The sequence below is a fragment of the Egretta garzetta genome, unplaced genomic scaffold, assembly GCF_000687185.1.
Source record: "Egretta garzetta isolate BGI_Z169 unplaced genomic scaffold, ASM68718v1 scaffold35, whole genome shotgun sequence".
Lineage (NCBI taxonomy): Eukaryota > Metazoa > Chordata > Aves > Pelecaniformes > Ardeidae > Egretta > Egretta garzetta.
In genome coordinates this window covers 2,476,401-2,501,417 of record NW_009259730.1, presented here as the reverse complement: position 1 = coordinate 2,501,417, position 25,017 = coordinate 2,476,401, and the positions used below count along the sequence as shown (strand labels likewise).

General features: G+C 40.4%; 1 protein-coding gene across 2 annotated transcripts in view; it reads right to left on the bottom strand.

Annotated features, from left to right (window-relative positions):
* Positions 1 to 1,716: 1,716 nt before the first annotated feature.
* SPIDR (scaffold protein involved in DNA repair) overlaps positions 1,717 to 25,017 on the bottom strand; it is a 172,606-nt gene continuing 149,305 nt past the window's right edge. Inside the window, exons 8-16 of one of the 2 annotated variants that reach the window (XM_035894945.1) lie at positions 19,471 to 19,558; positions 17,007 to 17,150; positions 16,853 to 16,912; positions 13,113 to 13,311; positions 11,882 to 12,034; positions 6,951 to 7,044; positions 5,355 to 5,469; positions 4,794 to 4,847; positions 1,717 to 2,033 (exon numbers count right to left, since the gene is read on the bottom strand). In XM_035894945.1, the coding sequence (XP_035750838.1) occupies positions 1,902 to 2,033; positions 4,794 to 4,847; positions 5,355 to 5,469; positions 6,951 to 7,044; positions 11,882 to 12,034; positions 13,113 to 13,311; positions 16,853 to 16,912; positions 17,007 to 17,150; positions 19,471 to 19,558 (1,039 nt within the window). In that variant the 3' untranslated portion in view covers positions 1,717 to 1,901. Of the gene's footprint in view, positions 2,034 to 4,793; positions 4,848 to 5,354; positions 5,470 to 5,611; positions 6,471 to 6,950; positions 7,045 to 11,881; positions 12,035 to 13,112; positions 13,312 to 16,852; positions 16,913 to 17,006; positions 17,151 to 19,470; positions 19,559 to 25,017 lie in introns of those variants that run through there. The other variant, XM_035894946.1, reaches the window with a different exon arrangement.

The following is a 25,017-nucleotide window of genomic DNA, read 5'->3' as shown; positions in this document are numbered from 1 at the left end:
AAACAAGCTAAACATCATCTTCTTGTTGTTGGTTTTTCTCCCCTTAAATTATTTTTGTAATGGTAGTTTTCGTCTTTTCTACATTTTACTCAATACCGACGCAGCTATGGTACATCTGTTAAAATGATTCAAAACCCCATGTATTTTTAGACAGTAGGATGAAAAAAAAAGACTTGAGCATGCTCGACCTTTTATATCAATTTTTACAGCATTTCTAAGAATAAAGAAAAAAAAGCATTTTAAATCAACCCTGCTTTCTGTGTCTTTGAACGTGGCGGGGCAAGCTGGGCTTCCCGGGAGCTGCTGGCAGCTCGCAGCACTGGGGGGGCACGGGGGAGGTGAGGGCAAGGGCGGCAAGAGGGGCTGCTCTTTGGCCAGGACTCTTCCTTTATACAAAAAAAAAACCCCAACAAAACAACCCCCTCCTCCCCAAAGTATACAGGAACGCAAGAACATCCTTGGTTAAAATTCCTGATAAAAACCCCCTCAAAGTGATTTCCACTCCAGGCACCACCAGGCTGCATCTACATGAATGTGTTCCAAACTCTGAGCCAGCTCAGTCCCACGGGCTACCCCAGTGCAGGAGCTGGCCACTTTCACCAATCCGGTGAAAGTGAGAGTGGGCAACAGGGCCGGTCTCTGAGTGAGTGAGTGTATGAGACAGGGTTAGGCAGCTGCCTGAGCTTTGATAGTGCACGCAACAAAGCTGACGGCACCTGTAGGGCACTGGCAGAAAAAAGGGGCCCGATAGGACACGCACCTCCAGCAGCCGGTGCTTTTCAAGAGAGCTCGCTGGCGGGTTTCCAAGGGGCTGATGTCCCCTTTTTCCTTGCAGAGGGGGGCAGGTAACAGACTGAAAGACGTGGAGGAGGGGGGAAAAGGGGGGATTTGAAAGTTGGGTCATTCCTTCAGTCATCGTGACACGTACAAGCCTCTCCACTGTCGGCCTCTGCCGCAGGAACGGTCAGTGCACACCAAGTTTGCTGTTCCTTTTCTGCTGGGTAATCGCATACGGGCCCTGCGCAAAATCATTCATTCCTCCTCCTCTGACCAGCATGGGGTTTTTTACACACCCTGAAAGGGGAAGGCAAAAAAAAAGTCTAACTTCTGACCAAACTCTCACATTAATTCCTGCATCTCAAACAATGCACCCATAGGAAAAATTTTGCTGTTATTTGCCTGATCCATAGTTGGGGCGAGGTTAGTTACGCAGCCTACAAAGCAGTTCGCTCCTTACCCCTAACAGAAACTATGTAAGGAAACGCACGCTTTGTGGGCAGCTACGGTAACACGGTACTTCTATGCTCAGGGACTAATTAGCTGTAAAAGATTAACTTTATATACGCTTGACACTTCAAAATGTAAGCTTTGCTCAAATCTCCGTCTTTTTATAACATTTATTGCAAGGTGATAACAAACGTTACACCTTGGAATTCGTGCACGACACGGTGTTTCGCAGCCGGTGGTACGCCTGGAATCCGCTGATAAAGCTCAGCTTAGACTGATGTTCACTGCCTACAGCAAGGTATTTATTTCAGAAATATCAGTAAAATATTTTCCATTGACACGTAATAAATACAGTACCATAAAAAAAAATAATTCACAAGCATTCAAAACTTCCAGAACGAGATGTTTTACACACATAAACAGCAAGCATGGCAGAGCGCGGCATTATCCTTAAGTTCTGAACTGATCCAAAAAAAGAGGTTAGACAGTTGAACAGATTTTTTTTTTTACAGAGATATTTTTTCAGCGTTAGCACAATGTGCTTTGTAAATCACAGTTTTAATAAACTATCTTAATACTTATCACAGTCGCATTACGCATTATCTGTGGCGCTAGTTAACAGATAACCACATTACAAAGTCCACAGATGCTGCGGTAGCTGACTGGAGTTCAGCTCAGTGGCTTGCTGCTGCTTCCAGAAGAACGACTTCCTCCAGCGCAACGCAGTTGGGGTGGCTGGTTACGGAGTGGACGTAGCAGCTCAACAACCCCACCTCCTTTCCCAGCACGCTCTGCACCTCATAACTCTGCAGTGATAAAAGCATGTTGATTAAAACAAACAGTCCTGGACATTCTGTTCTAAGCAGCATTCGGCCGGGAAGATGCAGGGTGTAAGGTCCTCTTCCAACAGACAGGGGTTTTTTTAAGGACTCAAAAAAGAAAGGTGCATTAGAACTGATGGAAAGAATGAATACATCGGATTTTCAATAACAAGATCTTACTCCTGCTTGAAGCGCTGCTTCCCTACCAGAACTTTAAAAATGAGCTGTTGAGAAAAAAAAAAAAACAACTCCTGTGACTTTGAACTCAATTTTGCTGAAGCAGAACCTTCAGACACTCCCTTCATCTAGCTTTCTTAGGATTTCACATGTGCTAGCAATGTGTATATACATACTCGGTGTCGATCACCTTGGCTAACAGATCCACTGCAGGAAAAAATATTTTTTAACTCTTTTTCCTCCCCCCTTTTAACATGATGTTGTAGCAGGTGGCATCCCTGGCCACCACCGGCACCTGCGCAGCCCCTCCTGTTTCCCCATCCGGCGGGCAGCGTACCCACGGGAGCGGTGCCCGAGTGAACCCGCAGAGACTGGATTCTGCGTGGAGGGGAGGGATGCGAGGCGAGGATGCTTTCTCCCAGAGGAGACGGCATGTTAAGGGAAGAGCTGGCGACACCGGTAGCTGGTACCTCGCTGCAGAGGGTATCTCGGGTGGCAGCTTTACAGCCGTTTCTTTCCTCAAGGGGACTTGCCAGCGACCACCCTCTGACCGTGCCCCCCGCTTTTGCCTGGGCTCTGCATTTGTGCAGGTATGTGACACCCACCTCTACTGCCTGGATCAGGGTATAAACAACCCTCTTCTTTTTTTTTTTTTTTTCCCTCCCAGATTATTTTTACCCCAGACCGGTTCTGCAGTCCAATTCGCCGTGCAGCTGCACAAACAGCTAGACTGGTGTGGGCTGCCACAAGGAAAAAATGGGAATTTTTTTTAAATTAAGACTTTGGTTTTCCTGTTGGCTTTTTTTCTTCCCTTGCTTGATCCTTTTTTTTTTTTTTTTTCCCTCCCAGATTATTTTTACCCCAGACCGGTTCTGCAGTCCAATTCGCCGTGCAGCTGCACAAACAGCTAGACTGGTGTGGGCTGCCACAAGGTAAGGAACAAGTGGCCAGGGCCAGCGACGGCTAAAACCAACCTCCCTGCCAAAAGAAGTGATTACAAAGCTACACCCTTAGAAACTTCAGCAGCACTGGCAAAAATACGCCACCTCCAAGTGGTATTTCTCGTGATTAATCTTTGCTGAGGTGTGCTGCTTTTTAAAATGCAGTGGTTCAGAGGTGGAAACGCTTATAAAAAAAAAAAGGGAAAAATTATCCCTGCATTTCAGCTAGGGGGGGAGAAAATGTTTCTAAGTTGCCAGACTTCTAAATACTAACATTATAAAAATTGAAACATGAAAAAGAGGTTGTTTAAATTCAAGTAACTTGAAAAAGAACTACGTTTTGTCAGTCTGTAACCAAACCAGACACATCCTGTAAAACTTAGCAAGATTTAACCGCTATTAAAAGAGAAAACATATTTTGGAAATTTCTTGTATCTCTTTGCTTAAATGAAATAGACACCCTCCAGCATAAGAAAAATAATTCGCAATTTCAGAGAAATGTTCCACTTTTTAAAAATGACCCTTAAAACCATGGAGCACGTAACAGCAAAATGCTGGAAGACTGTATAAGACAGGGAAAGCAAAATGACCCCAGTACGTGTCACCTAACCGCAGACAAGTAACTGGGATGACTAAACAAGACGACGAGCTGACCTTTGCTCCCTTCCTCACGATGGAGAGGGGGGGATCTCGGGATCCTGACATGACTTAATCACCCTCTGAAGGTGCCGCTCCATCGCTGCTGACCACCCGCAGCCAATGCCAGCCAGGCACCGACCCGGGTGCCTCCCTCACCTGCGATAAATCTGGGTCACTGTGCCAAATGTCAGGGTTCTTCTGATATCGCAGATTAAAGAAGAACTACTTCACAATTACATAAGCTGTACTTTAGCCCATGGAGCCCCATGACTTATGCGTGTTTCCTTCATGCAAGTATAAAGTATTCTCTTGCATGAATTTTGCAAATTTCTCTACGATTACCGCCTGCCGGTAATTTCACAGTTGCGCTCTTAGAAAGTAGCTGTGGTTTATAGGGTTTAGAAGACCATCCTGAAAAGGTGGATGCTCGGACTGTATCTTTGCAGTCTTGGATCCTCAGCCAGAAAATGGAGCAAAGCCCAGCACTGCTCGTCGCAGCCCTGAGAGCCCCAACACCGTGCCATTTGCAAATAGCTCTGCAGATCTGCAGCTGAGCTAAAGCTGCCTGCACATCCCACCGGCGGCACCCCTCTTTGAAAAAGGAGGTCGTCAGCCTGATGACAGCAGGTGGAAGGTGGGCATGCCGAAGGGTCCAGCCCACTCAAATCCCAGGCTGGACATGAGAAAAAAATTCATTGTTTCTAGTGAAATCTCCTGTCGCTCCTAGTGCAGTTCTCAAACGAGCTGCCTGGAAAGGCAGAATCTCCATCCCTGGAGGTTTTCAAGACCCTGCCAGCCAAAGTCACGGCTGAGCTGTCTGTGCATTGGCAATAGCCTGATGCGAGTGGTAGGTCGGACGATGACCTCCAGCAATCCCTTCCATTTCTATGATTCAAGTATTTTCCCACCTGATTCCTATCTCCTGTACTCTGCCTCTACAGTAAGTTACGCTGTTTAACTTCCTTTCATCAACATTCATTGTACCTACCCCATCCTCATTGGCGGAGGACGTCAGGAGAGAAGAGATTGTCCTTTGTAACAGCTGGAATGAGAAAATTAACAAGTTTTGTTCATGACAAAAATCTTATCTATGCAAAGATGTTCTGTTCACAGGTTAAAACAGTCATGCTGAACAAAGATTCAGTATTTTAATATAGAATGGTTTTGTTTCTCTGGCCAAGAAAGCAGAGGAGAGGTGACACAAAAGATGCTCAGAATGGGAGTCTAAAAATACATGTTCCTTTTAGGCTGTGGAGACTGAGGTTTCCCAAGGCCCAACCCAACAAAGCCTTTCAGCTGGACCATAAAACAGTTTGCAGACCTCAGGGTGAACTCAACAACTGTATTATTTGAGTAAGAAAGATGTGGGAACTGGGTTCTTAGTCCAATGAAACACAAGTTTAGTATCAGATTAAGTTATGGGACACTCTCACAACTTTTAATTTTTCTTCTGACAAGAGCTGTTTATAAAAAGTGCGGCCGAATACCCATGTGTCTACATATCTAACCTCACTATACTCAATGCTCCGAAGCTCATTTTGTGCCATACCTTTACTTTTACTGTACTTTGAGATCGGGATGGACAACTCAAGAAGACTTCCAGCTGCATTTTCAAAACCGGTGAAAGGACAACTTCAGAGCACTGGTTGCAATATAGCGATCCTCTGAAACACGCAAGCAATGATGGAAAAACATAGAGAAATGGAAAAGCTATCATCGATTGTAATTCAAAACACACAAAAAACCAGCTCGCTTATTCTCTAAAATACTTTGCTGGTAGACTTTAAGTAGGAAAGCCCTGGTAGAGATTCAGCTGATAACAATAAACAGAGCTCTTCTGTTGGTAGAGCTGAGTAACTCTCTTGGAGGACCTAAACTCTTCTAGCAAAAGGATCCTCCTTTTGGAAGTTTTGGCAACATGGGGGGAGGTTGCTATTTATAGCCATCCCACTTAAGCAAATACTAATCTCATAACCTTCTAAAAGTTATGGCAAAAGGAAATTTGTAGCATAGATTTGGCCCGAGTGGCTTATTGACTTAGGCCCTCGTTCGGCAAACGTTCAACATTTTCAGGACATACTTAGGTCATATACATAAAATTAAGCTCAGCTATAAGTGCTTGTTGGAATAACATCTTAAACAAACATTGATGCTACGTTGTTCTCCAAATGAAGCAGAAGTGTCCTTCACAGCTGAGATTTTTTTTTTATCAAACTACACTACTATGTGAACATACACACATCCATATTCTTTGCGTGTTAGCATAATATAGGGCAACCTTTTTTTTATTTTCAGCCTTTTCCCCCAAGGGTTATACATAACAAAGCATAAGTGGTAAAGCTTCTCATACTTAGGAAAATGTTATCTATTTCAATGGGATCAACCCCACCCAACTTCTCTTTATGCTTTTTGTAAGCTTTTCCAGCAGAAAGAACCCCCCTTTCCTTCTTTTTACACTCTGACTACTCTCTTTTCCTCTCGTGTTTTCATCCCATCGGGTGGGTATCATCTCAGACTCTGCAGGAGCAAGTGGGCTAAGCAGCTGAAGGGGAGGCTTTCCAAGAGCATGCCAGTGTGATGCAGGAATAGCATTTCAGGTGGTAACAGGTCCTGTATGATCGGTCTTCACTTTTGGACGGTCATGCTCCCGGAATTATTCAACATCCTTTGGTTAGGAAGGTTGTAAAATTAATAGGTCTGGAAGGCAACTCTTTCACACTTATGTAAATTGCAGTTCAATATAAAAATGAGGTGAATTGGTGGTAACCATGTAGGGTAGACAAACACAAGAAGCTACTTTCAAAGGAGCTTAAAATCAGACCTGTGATTTATGTGGATGTTTATTAAAACTAATATTGTAATGCAGTACGCTATGAAATCTTTATAAGCAATTCTTTAAGATCAGTTTGAAAAAAAAAAAGCGGTGACTGCAAATTCAAACCATTTCATATCTACTTGTATCTTTCTTAATAAATTAATCTAACCTTGCAGCTTTTATCAGTTCATCAGCAATAAAAATACTACGTCTTAGTTCTAGGAAGGAACAAAGTGCAGCCTGTGCCTGCAGGAATCATTGCATCACCTATTGCTGTTATGGCTACATCTGCAAAACACCTGGAGTGCTCCGGAGCATGCTGACTCTCACCTGTCCTGGGGACACAGTTCCAACTTTCCATTGCCACATCTGTCACATGTAGGCCAGGAGAAAGCAGTGCTCTCATTAACTCCAACAACAGTACCTGCAGAAGACGAAATTCTTACAAAATACTAACGGTAAGCTAGCAAACAGAGTTGCTCCTGGCTTCACAGCAGGTTTGATCCTTTCTGACTCTCAGCTTAAGAATCAGACTCATTGGAGCAAGCATCAGCTCTTCCAACAACCTCAATCCCTTTCTCCTTTGCCCCTCCAACAAGGGACGACAGTATGGCAAAGCGTGACACATTCTAAAAATACCAGAAGGCAGATAATTGATAATTAACTTTCCAAACAGGTTTCAGTTCTTTTGGTTTGGGTTTAATAGTTTTCCTGGGTTTTGTTTGTTTGTTTGTTTTCTTTCTGGTCCTCGGATGTTTCCTTGGCAATAAACAGCTATAAAAATCATCAGGTCAGATAGCTTGATATCGATATTTAGGAAACACAAACCAATGAGAAGACCCAATCCCTTTCAAAAACAACGATGCAGGTTAAATTCCATTAACAATGGACTTATTCTTCATTTGTACTGATTTAACAGAGATTAGATCTGGCCCGCGGATTTAAATGTGTGCCTAAGAAGGAAACGCCAAAGATGCTTTGGACTAGTATAAAGGGCCTTGCTGGTTTTGGCGAGAAAAAAATATATCTCAGAGTTTTATGAGAAGCCAATGAAGAGTGTATTATGGTTTATGGTAACGATATACTGAAATTATCCGCATTATTTATGGAGAAAATACTTCTAAGTATTTTGAGGCATGCTACGTGGATCACCTGGAAGAGTGAAATTACACTAAAATAAACCCTCACTGGTACAACAGAAGTATAGACTAAAAATTCCAGCTCCTGTTGAGCAAGAACCTCACAGTTTTATACCCCATTCAATAAGAGAAACCCTTGGAGACTAGGGAGCATTTACACCGGTCTGTAAGACAGGGCGCTAATCCCTTGCTTTCCTGGTTCTCCTGCGACAGGGACCGACAGGAAGGAGGGAGCTGCACATAAAGAGCAAAACCATAATTTTCTTTGGGAATTCAAAGGACAGCAAGTCTGAAGATCACGAAAGGTGCTTCTCAGATACAACATTTATGACCCAATTTCTATGCATGTAACGAAACAACATGGATTTCGCTGACAGAAGAAGCAATTCTGTGCATTTAACCCCTTGGACTGGAATTACAGTCTTGGAATTGGACCTATTACTTATAACTAGAATTATTACGGGAATAATTTTGATTCTTCAGTTTCTGTGATAAACTGGGAGTTTCCATCAGTGCTTGCTACTACAAGGTAGGATGCTTTCTGCCACAGCATGGGCATGTTTCCCTTCATAGAAAAGAAAAGCTACCAAGTAGTTTGCTGCCTATGTTCCCTTTTTCATTACAAACTCATTTTAAAACCAAACCAAACCAAAATCCCCTTTTCCAACAGATCTGTTTCTCTCTAGGCCTTTTAACTTTCCCCAGTTGTGTGCCATATTGCAACTGCAGGACACCAGTGCACAAGTAATACAGGTACATGTGAAGAAAATGAATGGGGATCACACTGACGAGACTGTGCCTGGTGGAGAGGTTTATTTTGATGACAGCATAAGAGTTCCCTTGAGAAAACCACCAGAGATCACCGAAGTCAGAACACACACAACTAAAGGCGGCAACAGATCTAATAATCTAGTGACAGTCCCGTGCATCCTGCCTGCAAACGTGATTTCTCAAGTTTAAGCCGCTGAACTGCTGCACATCTTTGTCACAGTTTTGCTTGATGTTCACAAACCTTCAGATATTTTCCTGAGATCCTTCTTTTAAATAGCCAATATTTGATTTTTACCTCTGGTCTATCTTTGTGGGTTGTGGCTGACATCATTAAGAAGAGACTGATAATAGGACAGCACCTGGAAAACCAGGTCTCTGGTGAGGAATGCAAAGAAGGGCTGAGGATTAAAAGTAACACTCTGGTTGAAATGTTCAAAAAATAGATGTGGTTTGTTTTTTTTTTTTCCCCGATCAGTTACTTCGATTAATGGACAGGAAGGGGAAAAGTTCAATCAAAAAGAGAAACCTAAGTAAGCTGATTGACCCCGTTTTGTTCACACTGTAATGAGGGAAACTGAAAAAAAAACCCCACCCCTGAGTAAGGGTGTTGGATATGAAAATATCCAATGTCAAAATTCAGTCACTGGCAGTGAGTCATATCCTAGGCAAATATCACTACTCAAGCAATATTCCCACATAACATGTGTGGCATGGACTAACTAGAATTTGCTTGTAAGCATGGTTAGGAGGAAAAACAGTTCTGCGCAGTATGAACTGCCAACACTTAAGTCATCCTGACTGCTCTTATACAGCAAAAAGAGGCCTGAAATTACTCTGCAATGCATAGTGATATGAAAATAAATCTATTAACCCTGAGCTCCCAGGTGAGAACCACAGTCTCATCTTTAAAAGAAGAATAAACTTTACAGTAGAAAGCAACCACAGGTTTTCACTCCTCTGTTGAAAAGCAACAGACTCCAATGCAGAGCTGATGTGACTGGACCGCTCTGAAACAAGGATTTTGGACAAACTTGGTGGATCTGCTTGGATTGCAACATTGTCCTGTTAAAGCTGGGCCAGCTGTAGAGTTGTACCAGGCTGCTCAGGGCCCAGCTTTGAGCAGGAGTTAGGACTGGAGGAACTTCAGAGGTTTCTTTCAACCTAACTTACCCTGTTTATCCACTTTCCAAAAAGTGACCAATCTACCTAGAACCCAGCAGGCAGGATGGCCTGTGCCCTTCCCCAGTCCCGGCACTCCTGGAAGCTCCGACACTGTGACCAGTTGCTGGATCTGTGGATGGGGACGTGAACGACCACCTGCATTTTTCACTGGTTTAAAAAGAAGTTTTTCTCGGGAAGGTCGAGCCCACTGAATCTCGGTAGAGCCATGAGGAGCAGCCATGACTGCAAAGCGGCAGGAAGGAGCGCTGCCTGAAGAAGGGGTAGAGTAAAGCCTTTGCAGCCTTTTTGAGTGTTTGTTAGGTGAGAGGAGGCCCACGTACAGCATATGTAGGTGACCAAATGTACAGGAAGTGAAAGGAGGGCGCAAAGAAAAAGAATGAATGAGGTAATACTGCTTCTCACCGAGAGCCAGGCCAACAACGCTCTGAGTTAAGAGAGAGGGAGTGAATCTTTGTGATGATAATCTTTCCTCGATGGGTTACTCCATCAAATACATATGCTCCCACCAACAAAGCAGGGTCAGTGCTATTAGTATCACTTCTTCAGTAGAAAGATATAGGCAATAACTAACTGGATTCCAAAACACTGGGTATTTTAAGTGCTAAAATTAAATTATTTTAGTTACACATAAAAGTGAGAGTTATCATCTCTATATAGCATTAGCATAGGTACAAAGAAGACACTTTACATTCGACTTTGGTACAAATGTGTGGGAACATAACAGCTACCCTGGACGAATTTCAGATGAAGCAAGACAAGGCTGTAGGATTAGTTTCTCCTTTTGTCATTCTTCCATCTGTAATACAGAGCTGGCAAAGCGTGACACCTCCCATGTGTGTAAAGCAAGTGCTCGTTTACACAACAGATCACAAAGGTGCATTTTCTTTGTTCTACTGGAAAAGGAAAGGGCAGAGAAATGTTTGCTTTATCCTGCTATGTAGACTGTCAGTGGGACAAAAGAAGACAGGCACTTCTCATACTTAGTTGTAAAATTAAGAGTGGAGAAGTGATAATTCTTAGCCTAACTACTGGAGAGGTTAAAAAAACCCAAAAGCCCAAAAATATTTCACACCCAGTGACAAAAATATCTTTCAAGTAACACGCAATATTGATGCGAGAGGTACGTAACAACCATAGCTTTGAGCGAAGTGCCTCTAGTTGTGCTTGATTTTCCTTGCTAAGAGTTCAAGATTGGTCCCTGCAAGGTGCTCGTTTATTCATCACAGGGGCACTGCGAACTTGTGGCTCTACCGTACGAGGAGGTATGCTTGGTAACAGCTTCGCGTGGCTTCAGGCTGTCTTTTCAGGGCGTCACGTTATAGCTGGAAGGATTAATTTGTGACCATTATTTGCTATCATTTTAAAGCTCATTTAAAATGCTCCAGTGAATACTTGGAGGTGTAAAGGTATAACAGTATCAAGAATTTTCTACATGGGCTACTGGAATCATTAAGAGCTATTTAAGAAAGGAAACTGTCTTTAAAAGGGAAGAGTTCTTGGGCTTTTGAGGACTTTTCCCTATAGGCAGTCTACAGCTAGGAGGTTTAAGAAGCTGACTGGACAAAGCATTAGAAAATACACAGTAGGAAATGTTTCTGCATGATTAGGAAATGTTAGAAAATACCTTGTAAGAAATGGTTCTGCATGGTTAGTGGTAGGACTGAAATATTAGACAAAGCAATGATCCGAAGTGGCTGCTGAGCAAATATTGGCCAGGTTATGCTAGATGAGTATGGCGAAAGAGTAAATTGGCCCATTGCAGCGAAGTTCCAGGGAAATCAGGCACTAACCCCTACCATTCAGGATCTGGCTAACATTTCTTATCCATCTGCCTAAAAAATATTGGTATACCTTACTGTTGCCAACATCAACAAGGCTGGTGTGAACAGAAGGCTCTTGAAATAAGATGGTGAAGGAAGAAACGTAATAAAACAAATTGTGCATCAAACATTTATTCTGGGGTATGAGTGAGTGGGAGCAGAGCTTGGCCAGCAAAAGGCAAACAGAGCCCACAGAAGTATAAAAACTTAAATATCCTAATGACCTACAGCAACACTGTGCTTTTTTATCCCTCCATGCGGTTTGTGCAAGAAATCAATACGAGGACCTGAAAGATTAAAGCGAGCACAAATAATTAACAGCATTCATTTCAGGAAAGGCCATACAAACCTCTTACAGCACAAATGGAGTTGGTCTGTGTTGCAGAATCCAGCTCATCGAGTCTGACAGGGCCAGTCAGCTCACTGAGGTCAGCACCGGCAGCCGAGTACAAAAGAGGCTTTTGTAATAAGAGAACAGTACGTTCAACACAAATAATCCTACCTGCCAACAAAGACATTTCAACTTAGTACAGTAACAAGGAAAAAGGTGACCACGTTAATTGTCATGGCCAATAAAGACAACGATCTCTGCCAGCTACTAAACAGATGGATAGACTCCATCAGGTTTTCTCAATGACAAAATATTTTGCTTTCAGCGATACATGCATCACACTCTCGTTACACTTTGCGACTCCCAGGGAAAAAAGATGTTTTAAAAATTTGAACGCAGCACAAGAGAGTCTGATTCCACTCTGACTGCATCACGTCACACTCCCTGCAAACACAACGTTACTGTCTATTCCCTGGTAATAAGCTTGGGCACTCCTTCAGGTGGTCTCACGCTGTTTCAAAGACTATAAAGAGTAGATGCATGCAATGCTTTATTCTCCAAAGCGAGGATTTTTGCTTTGGGACACACAGCCATTGACATAGGTTGGTGCTTCCAGTCCACTTACATTTGGGAAGTGACTAAAGGCATGAGATGTGAACTACACGTGCAGGCACCATACAGAACCATACCTGAACCTCAAAAAGGAGCAACTAAAAATGAATGTAAAGTGAACTACCATCATTACATGAGCTGTATGGTGGCGAAGGCTCATGCCTAAGATGGTATAGGACAGTTAGAAAATTTCTGTATCTAGGGACACACATCTCTAGATTCACCCTCCTGCTCCTTTTAGAGGTAGTTAAGGTCAATAAAACAAGTTTCTGCAAGAATATCAAAACAAATAAAACCAAGTTTCTTAGTATTTTTGAGTCTTCTATCAGCTAGCAAATTTGATTTACACTGGTCATTAGATTCAACAGCCATCAGGGAAGACTGACAGAAATATTGGTGGACATACAGCAAGGTCACCGAATTTCTCATTTACTTTGGAGATCAAGCCAAAAATGTAAATACGAAACCTATGGGAAAGCTCTAATTACAACCCCTTTCAACTTTCTCATCCCAAACTTGCAGTGTCTCATCTTCACCTGAGAATGAAAGTCTCTGTATGCCACGTATTGAGGTGTCAGGGATTAGGATGCTATTTCAGTTTGATTCCAACTGCTTCAAAACCACGCGTCAAGCTTACCATTTCCCCACAGTGCATCCTTGAAGAAGACGAGTTGCGAGGCAACGCTGAGGGCTTCTGTGATTTCCCTACTGAGAACACACGATGCAGCGACTGACACAGCAACAACTTTTGGAATTATATGAACCACATTTTGCAATGTGGAGTCAGTCACAAACAACCAAATCTCTCTTTGATTTATAGGAACACTGTTTTTTGTCTATTATTTAAAAAAAAAAAAAAAAAAAAGACACAATTTGGAATGCAGTTGTTAATTTTTAGTAGAATGAAAGACTAAAATAACAACCTCATATTTAAATAACTAATAAAACTGACAGAAATGATTACATTTAAGGTTTGTACAGGACAATGAATCAAAGCTTTATTGGAATTTTTCATTATACCTTACTGCAGATACAAACATCTCTACCTTAAATTAACTTTCCGAGGTTGCCTTACTGGAATCTTGGCTTTACCTCTATCAACTATCATGCCTTACTGTAACTCCCCTGGACTGTACTAGGGATTTGAAAAATTCTTTGACATTAAAAAATTATATCATATATATACTTACATATACACAAAGTTAATTGGCTGTTTTTAAGAACAAAGACTTATATAATTTTTGCCTTAAAAAAAGAAAGGCTAACACTACTACTTCTGTTATTCCTGTGTGAGCAAATTTTCCATGTACTGTTATCTGATTCCCAAGAGCACCAGTCCTTGGCTAATCGTTACTGTAAGCCTCAAAGACGGGGGTTTTTCTTTCTGTTGAACAAACATCTCTAAATACTTGAATGAAGCATAGTAAAAGGAAAGTAGATAAATCATAAGAAACATAGGAATCTGCAATGACAATATAAGTTTTCTGCCTAAGAAAACTACTCTGGTGTGCCTAAATTAAGGCATATCATAACTATGGATGTCACAAAGAAAATGCCTACGCTTCATCTCAGGCTTCACCTCTGAAAGTAATTATCACAAAATCGGTAGAGTTTTAAAAATTTTTCACACTGGGATGATGAACAGGACAGACGAGACAGACATTATATACACATCAGTGCTTATTCCAGGGTCTCTAACAAAATCAGATGGGTTACAATTTGACAAGTCATGCTTTCCTTTTTTTTTAAACACAACTTTTATTACATCTGTTTGTGTATGTAAATCTTCCCATGCTTTAGAAAGAATGGGTTTAGCAACAAAGCGTATTTCACATTTACCAGTCCAAGCAACTGGCAATTTTTAAGATTCTAATATTTTAAAACATTTAACTGAAATTAAATTACTTTCTTTATTTAAAATTTTGTTGGCTATTATTTTTAATTAGTCTGCCAATTAAAAATTCTTACTTAAAACACTGAAATGAAATTAACATACTGCAATGACTGGAGAGACGCATATCACGCAAGTATTTTATTCTCAGAAAGTTGCATGTCTCTAGCATAAAGTAATGCAACGAGAACCCCAACTTTTTGTCTTCAGTTGAATTCAAACCTTGAAACCGTTAACCACACTAAAATTAGCTTTTTGTTCATGCTAGCAGCTCTTAGAACAAACACGGTCATTGCAAATAACGACTGGGAAAATTCGTAACTCCGATTTTAGGGTTATGCCCTAACGCAATGTATGCTGCCTATTGCACTGACATCCGTTTCTTTGCCTAGTAACTACATATATTTGAGTACCTCCTCTGCGTAGATAGCATTAGGACAGCTTCAAAGAAAGAATTTTTACAGCTGTCCCATGAGAACTACTAACACATTAAAAGCTGGCTTTCAGAAGAATCATCCAAAAAGTAAATAATAATAACAGCAAAAATCACAAGTTAGTATAAAATCATCATCTAGCTATGTGTGACAATTTGTTCTGAACAGAGAGGACAGAACAGACTAATAGCAGCAGGATTGAGTTATAAGGAAGGACAGCTCCTTAACCACAGATGGAATATATTTCCTCATATTCCTTCTGTACCACAGTACAGATTCTGAGTAATAATAAAAGCATATTTCCATTCCTCCTTCACACAAATGAAGTATCTCAGAATACTGTAGCTACATAGAAGTACTACTATTTTTAAAGCACATTTGAATTAGCTCACGTAGCAGATTATCTAACAATAACAGAGCTGCAAACCAAACCAAATCATAGTCCCTTCCACACTTATTAGAGCTCGATGATTTTGCATGTGCAGGATATGTCCTCTTGGCAAAGGCAACTGCCGTAAACAAGCTGCTGTTCGTGACCTTCTGGGAGGTTTAGGCAAGCAAAATACTAACAGCAGGTAAATACCTTTACATTCCTAGAGCAGTTATCCAAAAGCTACGCGGAAGAAGAATATCTGCTATTGCTTTTCCAACATTACTTCCAAAAAATTTATGAGCACTCACGTTGTTCACTTAGAAAAATTTAGTGCTTACAGTTCAGTAAGTGAATAGCCGTTAAAAAACAGCTAATAAGCCTCCTAGTAGCAAGAAGAAAATCATAGGCCTTTTTTCCTGCTAGACAAGCTTCCATTCTTCAAAATCACATCTGTTCCTGCATGCTTCATTTTTTCTCTAATTTAGTGATGAAGTGCTTCTACACAAGACTACTGATGACCCACAGCATCTCAGATGTAGACATTCCTGAATACAAAAATGTTTGGCTAGGATACCACTAGTCTGTAATTTTATTTTATTTTTTAATAGAACAGGTTTCTCAGAAATAGAAGTCCATGCATGTATGTGTCCATCTTTCTGTTAACATACGAAAAATCCCATCAAGCTGGCCCTAACTTCACGTTTGCAAATGCTCTGTTAAATTAGCACTTAGCATGGAGAAAACACGAGAGATACCCCTCATCTCAGGATTTAAAAGTACTCTCCACCTAAAAATCAAATCATAACTCATTGGCTTTTGAAGCAAAAGGGCAAGACCTAAATTGAATTTATGTCTCACACTGGCGGGAAGCATCTCCAGCTATTTTGCTGGCCGTTCTGGAATTTCTTTGTCTTTGGTTCATATGCTTTGATTCACACTTTGTTTCTTGTGAAGCTGATGGACAACTGCAAATTCTTCTCCACCAGAATTCAGTGCTGGCTGTACTGAGGATCCAGTCGCCAGGAAAAAAAAATAAATCAGCAACAAAAAATTCTTTTAACTACTGAGGGAATTAGCAACATTTTGAAAGAAAAGTGTAGTGTCATTCAGAAAGAAATAAATAAAACATAATTATAAGCTTTCCAACACAGTATGGATGGCAGATGTATTTACCTAAGAGTTCCTCCTTTCTACTAACTGGACCATAAAAGCCAAATTTGCCTGAGGGCCTTCTATTGAAGTCAACAAAAATAGTCCACACACTTGCATGCAAAGAGCAAAACTGTATTTTTATATAACCATCATCTGTTAAATTCTATCCCCAGACACTCAACTGACTGGGAACTTTTCAGTATGTACCTAAGGATAGTGTTTAGCTGTAAACCGAGTCTCAATGAACTTCCTGCAAGGTCCCTTACCAGGGTGAAATACTACTTCGGGTTAAATAGCAATTTATTCACAAATAATTCACTTTCTAGACTGGATGTATTGAAACTGGAGACACAGTTCATTCTACCCATTCACAAGCATTTTAGACCTGGTTATAATTCTGCTCATACAACTCTCTAAGACAAAGCAGGAAGGTTTAGGGTTTTCCCCTAAACAAGATAAATGCTGGCTTCTTCACATAAACATTATGTTGATTTTATGTTGAATTTATTGCTAAGTGAAAAGATTACCTGCAGCCTTAGATACAGCACTTGCGCCCAAAAGCTACAACGTTCATTACAACCATTGATCTGAAAACAGTACAAAACCAGAGAATGAGACAAACATGACACCAGAAATCCAGTGGTACAAAGTATTTGTTATCTGACTTGTAAAGCAGATTACCTGAAGAATTTCCTTTAGACCACGAACAGCTGGTGGCTGGTACAAATTAGAAATCTGTTCTTCCTCATCCACTTCCACATGTATTTCACCAGACTGAACAGTAAGAATATAACAGAAGCTGGGAGGAGGAAGATTAGTTGTCATCTATTAAAAAATAAGGAAAAGAAATGTGACCTTAAAAGAGGCACTTTAATTTGCCTAGTCGGGTTTTATAATACTAGCCAAAACGAACCACGCAATTTACATTTTAAGAGGGATGGGAAAACAAAATTATATGGTTAATAACAACGACTCTCTGAAGTAGAAGTTGAGTGAATAACCCGACATTCACAAGTGAAATCAGCTTGTGTGTATCATTCTTTCCATTATCTGACATTGATTCTCACCACAAAAACATCTTATGATTTGGCACACTTGGCAAACACTTCGACTATTTCAAGGTGCTTGTTCTTGGTTTTGCTTTTTTTCTTTATTATGTGGTAGGAGTGCCCTGATTATTCTTTTTTTTTTTCTTTTTTCACCATCCCTAACTTTTGTGAGATTTGGGGACTTTTGCATGTGGGTGGGTTTTTGTGATAGTAAACAGCTGACAAATTTTTAAAGCTGCCAAATTAAATCCAGGGCAGCACAAGGAGATAATGAAGAACAGGAATGCAACAGCTACAAGAACTGCTCTCTTTGTGTTATGCCGGATTTTTCTTGCCCCCTTAAAAAGTACCGTGACGTAACGACTTTATCAATCACCACTTAAAGAGGTCCCAAACTAGAAAGGCTTCTCTGGAAAAAAAGGACAACGCTAGAAAATAATTTTTATTGCGGATATGGTAAAATAATTCTTCTAGTGATGTTTGTTGTTAATAAAGCATTTTGTTTAATAAAAGAAATATGAATCTATTAAAGACAGCTGCCTACCCATGAAAAAAATCTGCATAAGGCAAAAAAAAAAGCAAAAGACATCAACTCAAATGCTCTTTGCCTCTGACAGCAGTAAAGAAGGTATTTGAAAGTCATATGGCTCAAATGAAATCAGTTCCAGAGATCTCTTCACAACAATATCATCAGCGCCCTGGCAGTATTATTTATGCACCTATGCATAAAACTGCTTCCATAAAACTGCGTGAAACAATACAGTTTGTATCAAGAAAAATGTATCCCAACTGAAAAAACTCCACTCAGCCAAAAACCTGCAGCAGGAGAATGCAAGGCTTGATCCTCTGTGGAATGAATTAGTATTTCAAACCCATGACAGAAGTGTAAATTACATGATTATGGAAAGTTTCCTTCATTTTTACATTGCTAATAAAAAAGAGAAAATGAAGAAAAAATGAGAGTCACAACAATGCTAAACAACATTTAAGAGCTTTGCTCCATCCATGGATATTCCCATTCTGTTGTCCACAGTATTTTAACGCACAAAACAATCAATTCCTCTGAGACTTCCAAAATGTCTAGATGAAAGGGAGAGGCAAGGAGAGAACACCTGTTTCACACAATTTCAATCGTGGTTTTATACATAGCCAAGGTCTGAACTTTTTATTCTTCAACATAAACCCCTGCACAATGCAAAGAACACTCCACATTGCAGAGGAAAGATTCCCAGACTTTAGCAATAACTAGTAATAGCCACCTTTAATGTCCCCTGGGTTTGAAACTTGTTTATTTCCAGCTTTTTCTTCTTTTCTAGAATTTGCATCCCAATTGACTCCCCTAGGCTCCAACACCATTTTTTAATACCACAAACGTCTTCCCCAAAGAACAGCTGTACAAGAACAGCAGGACAGCACAAGCACTTGGTTACCCAGAAGCTTCTCAAATGATCTCGTATTACCAAAGTGACACCTGATATGACAGAACTCCTTTTCAAATACATAAGCAAATTAAGGGAAAATTAAAGACGCAATTTTACATTTGTAAGCGTATAGTAACATACTTTAAATCCATTTTAATACCTCCCCACCCCCTAAAATCACAGAAATATTCATTACTTCTTAGGAGATTAATTTTGTCTTCACATGAGACAAATACCAGTCAAAATCATCCTAACTAGTAAGAGACCCGATTTCAGCAGTCTGTTCTCACAGAAGTTAATCTTCAGAAAAGTGCTTTCGAATCTAAGGCTGAAAAGGGCTTCAAAGAATGAGTTAATAACCTTGTATATAGATTTCTCAGCTGGCTCCATGCTATCTAATGTCTGTTTCCTCTTCCAAGGAGAGGAGTAATTTGTCTGGACATCCTATCATTCTAGCTCTAGAGGATTAACAAGGGGCTAACTGCATCATTTTGGAAAGATGCAGCTGATCCAAAGGGCTTTAGGTTAGCCTAGGAGGTTGCCAGAACCAGTAAAACAAAACTCAGTAGCTAAAGAGAGGGAGAGAATCTGATTCCCAAAGTAAACAAGATTACACTACCAACAAAAATAGTAGTTGTGAGTGAAAAAATACATTTCCATAATAACAAGACTTACCATTTCAGAGTCTTGACTTTGCCCAGGAACTTTTACAGGCACTACTGGAGGCCACAGACTGTCTATCAGGCTAAAAAGTCCTAATGCCCTTCAAAAAGACCAATAAAATCAGGTTTAAAATGTTTTCCAGTGTTATATTAAAAAGAGTCGTTATGAAACATAATTCAAACCATTGCATGATTATGAAAACAATTTTAAATCATATTTATTTTCTGGAAGCCGGCTTTGATTTGGTCTAATTAAATCTCCATCATTGCTGCAGGGCGGAGAGGGAGGGAAGGGATGTATCACATTCAGTGACAAGCAAGTCATATTTAATCCTTTGCCAGGAACAGTCTGCTACATGATGAAATTCAGGGAAACTGGGGGAAATGCTAGCTTGGGAAGGACACAGGTACCAGTTCAACTTCTTTTAAAAAAATAGCTTTTAACTGTTTTAACTGATAGATTTAAAAAAAAAAAAAACAAATCAGAAGTTTTGCGCTTCTAATATTTTCATTTCTTGCTTTTTCTCCAACAGCTGATCGTAACTGCTTTCAGGAAAGTCGGCAATTATCAGACACAGAGAAACAGGCAAGATTTTGTTATCTTCAGTACATGTGCAGAGGATGGGTCTCCTTCCTAGGCAGCTGCTCATTTAATTATGGTTTTTATTTGTTTATCTTGCAGGTTTCCCACTTTTAATTTAGAAACAAACATAAAATTAACAGCCCAGCATATTAAGGTAAAATGCTGCAGGCTCTTTCGCTTCAGCATGCAAAGCTGCACAGTGGCTGCCTTCTCAGTTGATGCGGCATCCTTGCAGGACGGGCAGGAACATCCGAGGGAGAGGCCAAGAAACCAGCTGAGGGAGGGGAAATAGCTACAGATAACCAACTTGAAGAGGCATGCATTTTTGAGTTAAAGCTCTGTTATCTTGTCCTAGTTCACTGTTCTGTGTAGTCAAAGCACAGAGATCTGGATTTGAATCCCACACTGCCTCCAAGAACAAGTTGTCTGTTCCTCCAGTTAAGAACGGCACTATTCCTGAAACAGCTCTAGAAAATGAAGTCCCAAACTTGCTAAAAATAATATTGGCTTCTGAACTCAACTGTTTACAAGAAGGAAAAGGCATACGCTGGTGCAGAGCTGAAGCACGTTGCAATATGCTGTTTGTCTTCAAGGGGTCACGGAAACTCTGCTTTAAAGTTCTGCTTTTAGCTCACTTCTGCTTAAGCTTATTTAATTCTGTACTTCCCTAGTCCTTTTCCAGATCCTTAAGTGCTTAGACTTCATGTGTCTATAGGCAGTGAATTTCTTCCCGTGTTTTTTCTTAAAGTGCCAAGTATCACCTATGATTCGGTGTTAACAGTGAAGCCTTTGGACCACCACTGTAAGAAGTTTTATGAATGTAAATCTCAGACTGGATCTTGTGAAATAAAGCTTGTGGTTCACAATTCGGGTAACAAGCTGGGAGATTAAAGAGATGATGTTGCTCTCTGTAGTCGTGTTCTCCACGCTGATGAACAGACCAGAAACACAAATGTGCTGCTCTTTTACAGAAATGAACTTCCTGACTTAGAGGGCATCATCGCTGAGTCTGTAAAAGAAGGCTGAGCTCAGAGGACAGGTTTTTTTGTGTTTGTTTTTTTTTTTTTTTTAACAGTGAGAACATTGCAACATAGAAAGCAACGCTTCAGTTGACCACTTCTTGAATCCCCAATCAGGGCAGCATTTTCTGTCCTGTATCATACAGAATGACATCCTCTCTGCAGTCACAGGAGGGCCAATGCCCAGTGGAACGAACTGGACTTGCTAACTGGGACATGGAAAAGGAGAGTTACAAAAAGCGAGCATAGCCTTCTGTACAACTCGGGCAGTTACACGAGTGGCCTTCCCCACACGACACGCAGCACGAGGGCAAGGGCAGAGCACAGGTATGAACACACCGCAAACTGCCTGTGTGTGTGGCTGGGGGTGTGTGCGTGCAGAGATCACGTATTCATCAGCTTAGAGCAAATAAGCTACGCTGTGGCAGTGCAGGTATAATCACATCTCCACGCAGACTGTACATTGATCCCTCATCTGTATTTTTAAATTTGCACAGGGGACACAAAGCTGTCCCTTATTCTTTAGCTCTTTTCCAGCTTGTCACCCCAGATCAGAATATCTAAGACATAGAGTACATTTTCTTCAATTACTTGTGTCTTTTTGGAGAAGATCATCTACTGCTTGAACTAGGAGCACTTAATTATTAGTAAATGACAGTATTCGTTACAAACAGGCAGAGGAGCAGTGTTGTGTAGAGAGTGTCTCCTGAACATCTTAGCCCCATCCTTTTCTTTGACACCAGCCAGGCCAATGGCAGGGACATTTGCCACCAGAAGGATTTGCAAGTTCCAAATCACACCCTGCCGGGATCCTTCTCTACCAAAGGGGATTTTCTTTTCTGGAGCTGCCACTGATTCACCAGGGACTGTATCAGTCAGTGTCCCAGGTGAGGAGCTCCCCGCTTGCTCTACCCATTTATATGCCTCCGAGAAAGTTAACTCTCTCTTTACACTTACGGACTTCGACTTAGCAGAAGGGGGAATGAGGTGGGGGCAACGACAGAGGAGAAATGGCAAGACATTGTGTTGCCTCTGTAGAAAATCACTATCCTTACAGAAAGAATAAAATTCATTCTCTCTATTGGCCAAGCAACACTGAAATCCCACTTCAATCTGACTTGAACAAGGGGTGTATTTTACCCAATACGTGTATCCTCCTTCAGCTACCGAGTCAGGACAAGAGATGAACAGCTGGCTCTGTGCTACCATGAAGGGACATGGTTAGCCCCCATGTGCACAAAGAGCCTTTCTGGCTACAAATGACAAAATAAGAACTTTTAATTTTTGCTCTGTGAGTGTAATTACTAGTCACTATTTATAAAAAAAAAAAAAAAATTGATTGCAAAAGGACAGACTTAAAAAAGGAAAAGTACAGCAATAAATGAGAAGAAACAGGCTCAGGGATAAAAAAAAAGAACATGTAAAGTATTTTCAGCAACATTTTTTTATTTCAGAGACAAGGACTCTAGTGTAATATTCTGTAACTTTTCAAAAAAAAAAAAAAGACTGAATCCATACCGGGAGGACAGAGATAATCTATCAGATTCTAAATGACAGACTTAACCCCCTACTTCCTATGCTAAACCGAAATCTATGTTTGGTAAAAATTGTTTTGTCCCATACTAAACATGCAGATGTCAACTGATTTATCACCAACATAGCAAGGCCACCACTAACTCTGATGGAGCATATACTATAGACTTCCATAGAAGTTCGGACTTACAACAGGCAGTCCTCTACATACAGGTGCTCTTCTCTTCTGTAAACCCCCATCTTCAAGCTTCATTTATATATAATGATACTTTGTATGTGTGTGTGTGTATATACATACCACAGGCATATGTGTATATATATAACATGCAAAATAATTCTTTTTAGTATCCTTAATTATTTTTTTAACCAATGCACCCAAAGGCATCCCTCTCAAATTTTGCTTGCTGAACCTTGGTACATCTTTTCTGTGTGTCCATAAATGCAAACTGCCTGCTGTGTACCCAGACAGCAGTCAGAGAATTTTAAAGATTTCATACTCTTAAACAGGCTAAACACATGGCTGAGAAAATGCAAAATACACATGCAGCATGTGCAGAAATTAATCCTAACCTATTTAACAAATCATCTTAAGCTACTCCATAGAAAAATAACTGGAAGATAGCGAGTGATACTAATAAAATAGCATTTACTTCTCCGTCCCCACAATTCTCGCCACAGGTGATGACTGTGCTACCCTGTACAGAAGCAGCTGCTTTCATTTGCTCACCTAACAACTTCTCAGTTTCACAGGCTCAGCGGGAGACAGAAGTCACCTTCTGCTTCTAGCCTTGCCGGCTTGTTTAGCCCTTCACTGCGAAGTCAAATGGCATACGTTCGTATGTGCACACAGGCATATAAATGTTTGTTCTATGATTTTTGATAAAAACATACAAATTACAGATAAAAGCCACTGTGATTATATTTAGACCCGGTAAAGTGATAATGCAGTATCTACAGTCTCAGTACATCTACTCTGATCCTAGAGAAATTTCATTCCTTTCACACCACAAGCTATAGCCATACTAACAAAATCAAACTACTTCAAATTTTGTTTTTTCAAAACTGTATTTCACTGACTCTGATCTGACAACTTATTTCATAACTTACTACAAAGATTTTGTTTCTTTCTCTCACAAGCATGAAGTTTCATCTACAGTTCTGGTCCAACAGCTTTGTGTGTGACATGCCTGATTCAACTTTTTAACATTACAGCTTACAGTTTGGGGGATTTCTCAATTTTAATAATCACACCACAGGTTCAAGGGAAAACTACTACAGGGAGAAAATATCAGCAATATCAAAGAAAGTAGAAGGAAGAAAATACCTGTAACTAAGAAAAGAAGAAAGACTACGTAAGGTGTACAGTAGGGGACAGGAAGAAAGATGCTAGGATTCTCCTCCAACGTCTTCCACAGCTTTGCTCTGGGGACTCAAGACTTGGCATTTCTCTGTTTCCTCCTCTCCCAGTCTCCCAATTTTAGTCTAAAATAAAACAGTTTTCTTTTGGCAGTATCAGCCTCAATTATTAAGAAATCAAAACCAAAGCAATCCCTAGCCCTCTGTGAAATATCTCCTTGCTCAAGACTAAAAAGCAGTTAGTAATAATCACCTAGACTGCATAAGCTTCAACTGTCACAAGACAAGCTGATGTTCACAAATATGAAGCTGATGCTGTAGGCTAGCTCTCCCTTTAACTGACCTATTATGATCTTGCAGTGCACAAGCTATGCAACACCGTATTTTCTCAGACTTAAGTAATAAAGCAACAAAATCATAAAATAAAAATCTGAGCCTACTAAACCATCATCTCAGTCGAAATACAAAGAGAGAAGAAGGGTTGCTGACTTTTTTTCCCTAAGTTTTGTTTAGATATATGAAATTACTTTGTTGAATCGTTTATTCACATACTTCAATAACTCAATTTTCTGTAGTACATTAGAAACTACATATACTACATTAAAACACTGAAATAATAATATAAAAGTACTTTTAGTTCAATATGGATATGCCTATGTTATTCTCCAATGCTGGTTACTAAACAGATTCATGACAGAGGCACTAAAGATACAAGCAGCAGTCCATGCTTGTTAAAGAGAAGAAAACTCAGAGAAAAAAGTTAATTTCTGATACATTAGCAGTCATTAAAAAGAATTTAAAAGTAATGCAAATATTCAAAATTTCAATGCGATTACTTCAATTATGCTTTAAAGGTAACTCAACTTTTAACCACTGCAGTTACCGAAGCGTTTCAGGACCTCAAAACCTCAGAGACGTGGGTGGCTCTTTCAGATGGCAGTCTTTTTGGAGGAGGGAAAACCAAAGGAAGGAAGTTATGACTTCCTTGCTCTGCAGAGTGTTCTTACTATTACATTTCCTGTCAATGTCTAGCAGCTGAAACACTTTCTTCTACAGCAGTTGGCGGTGG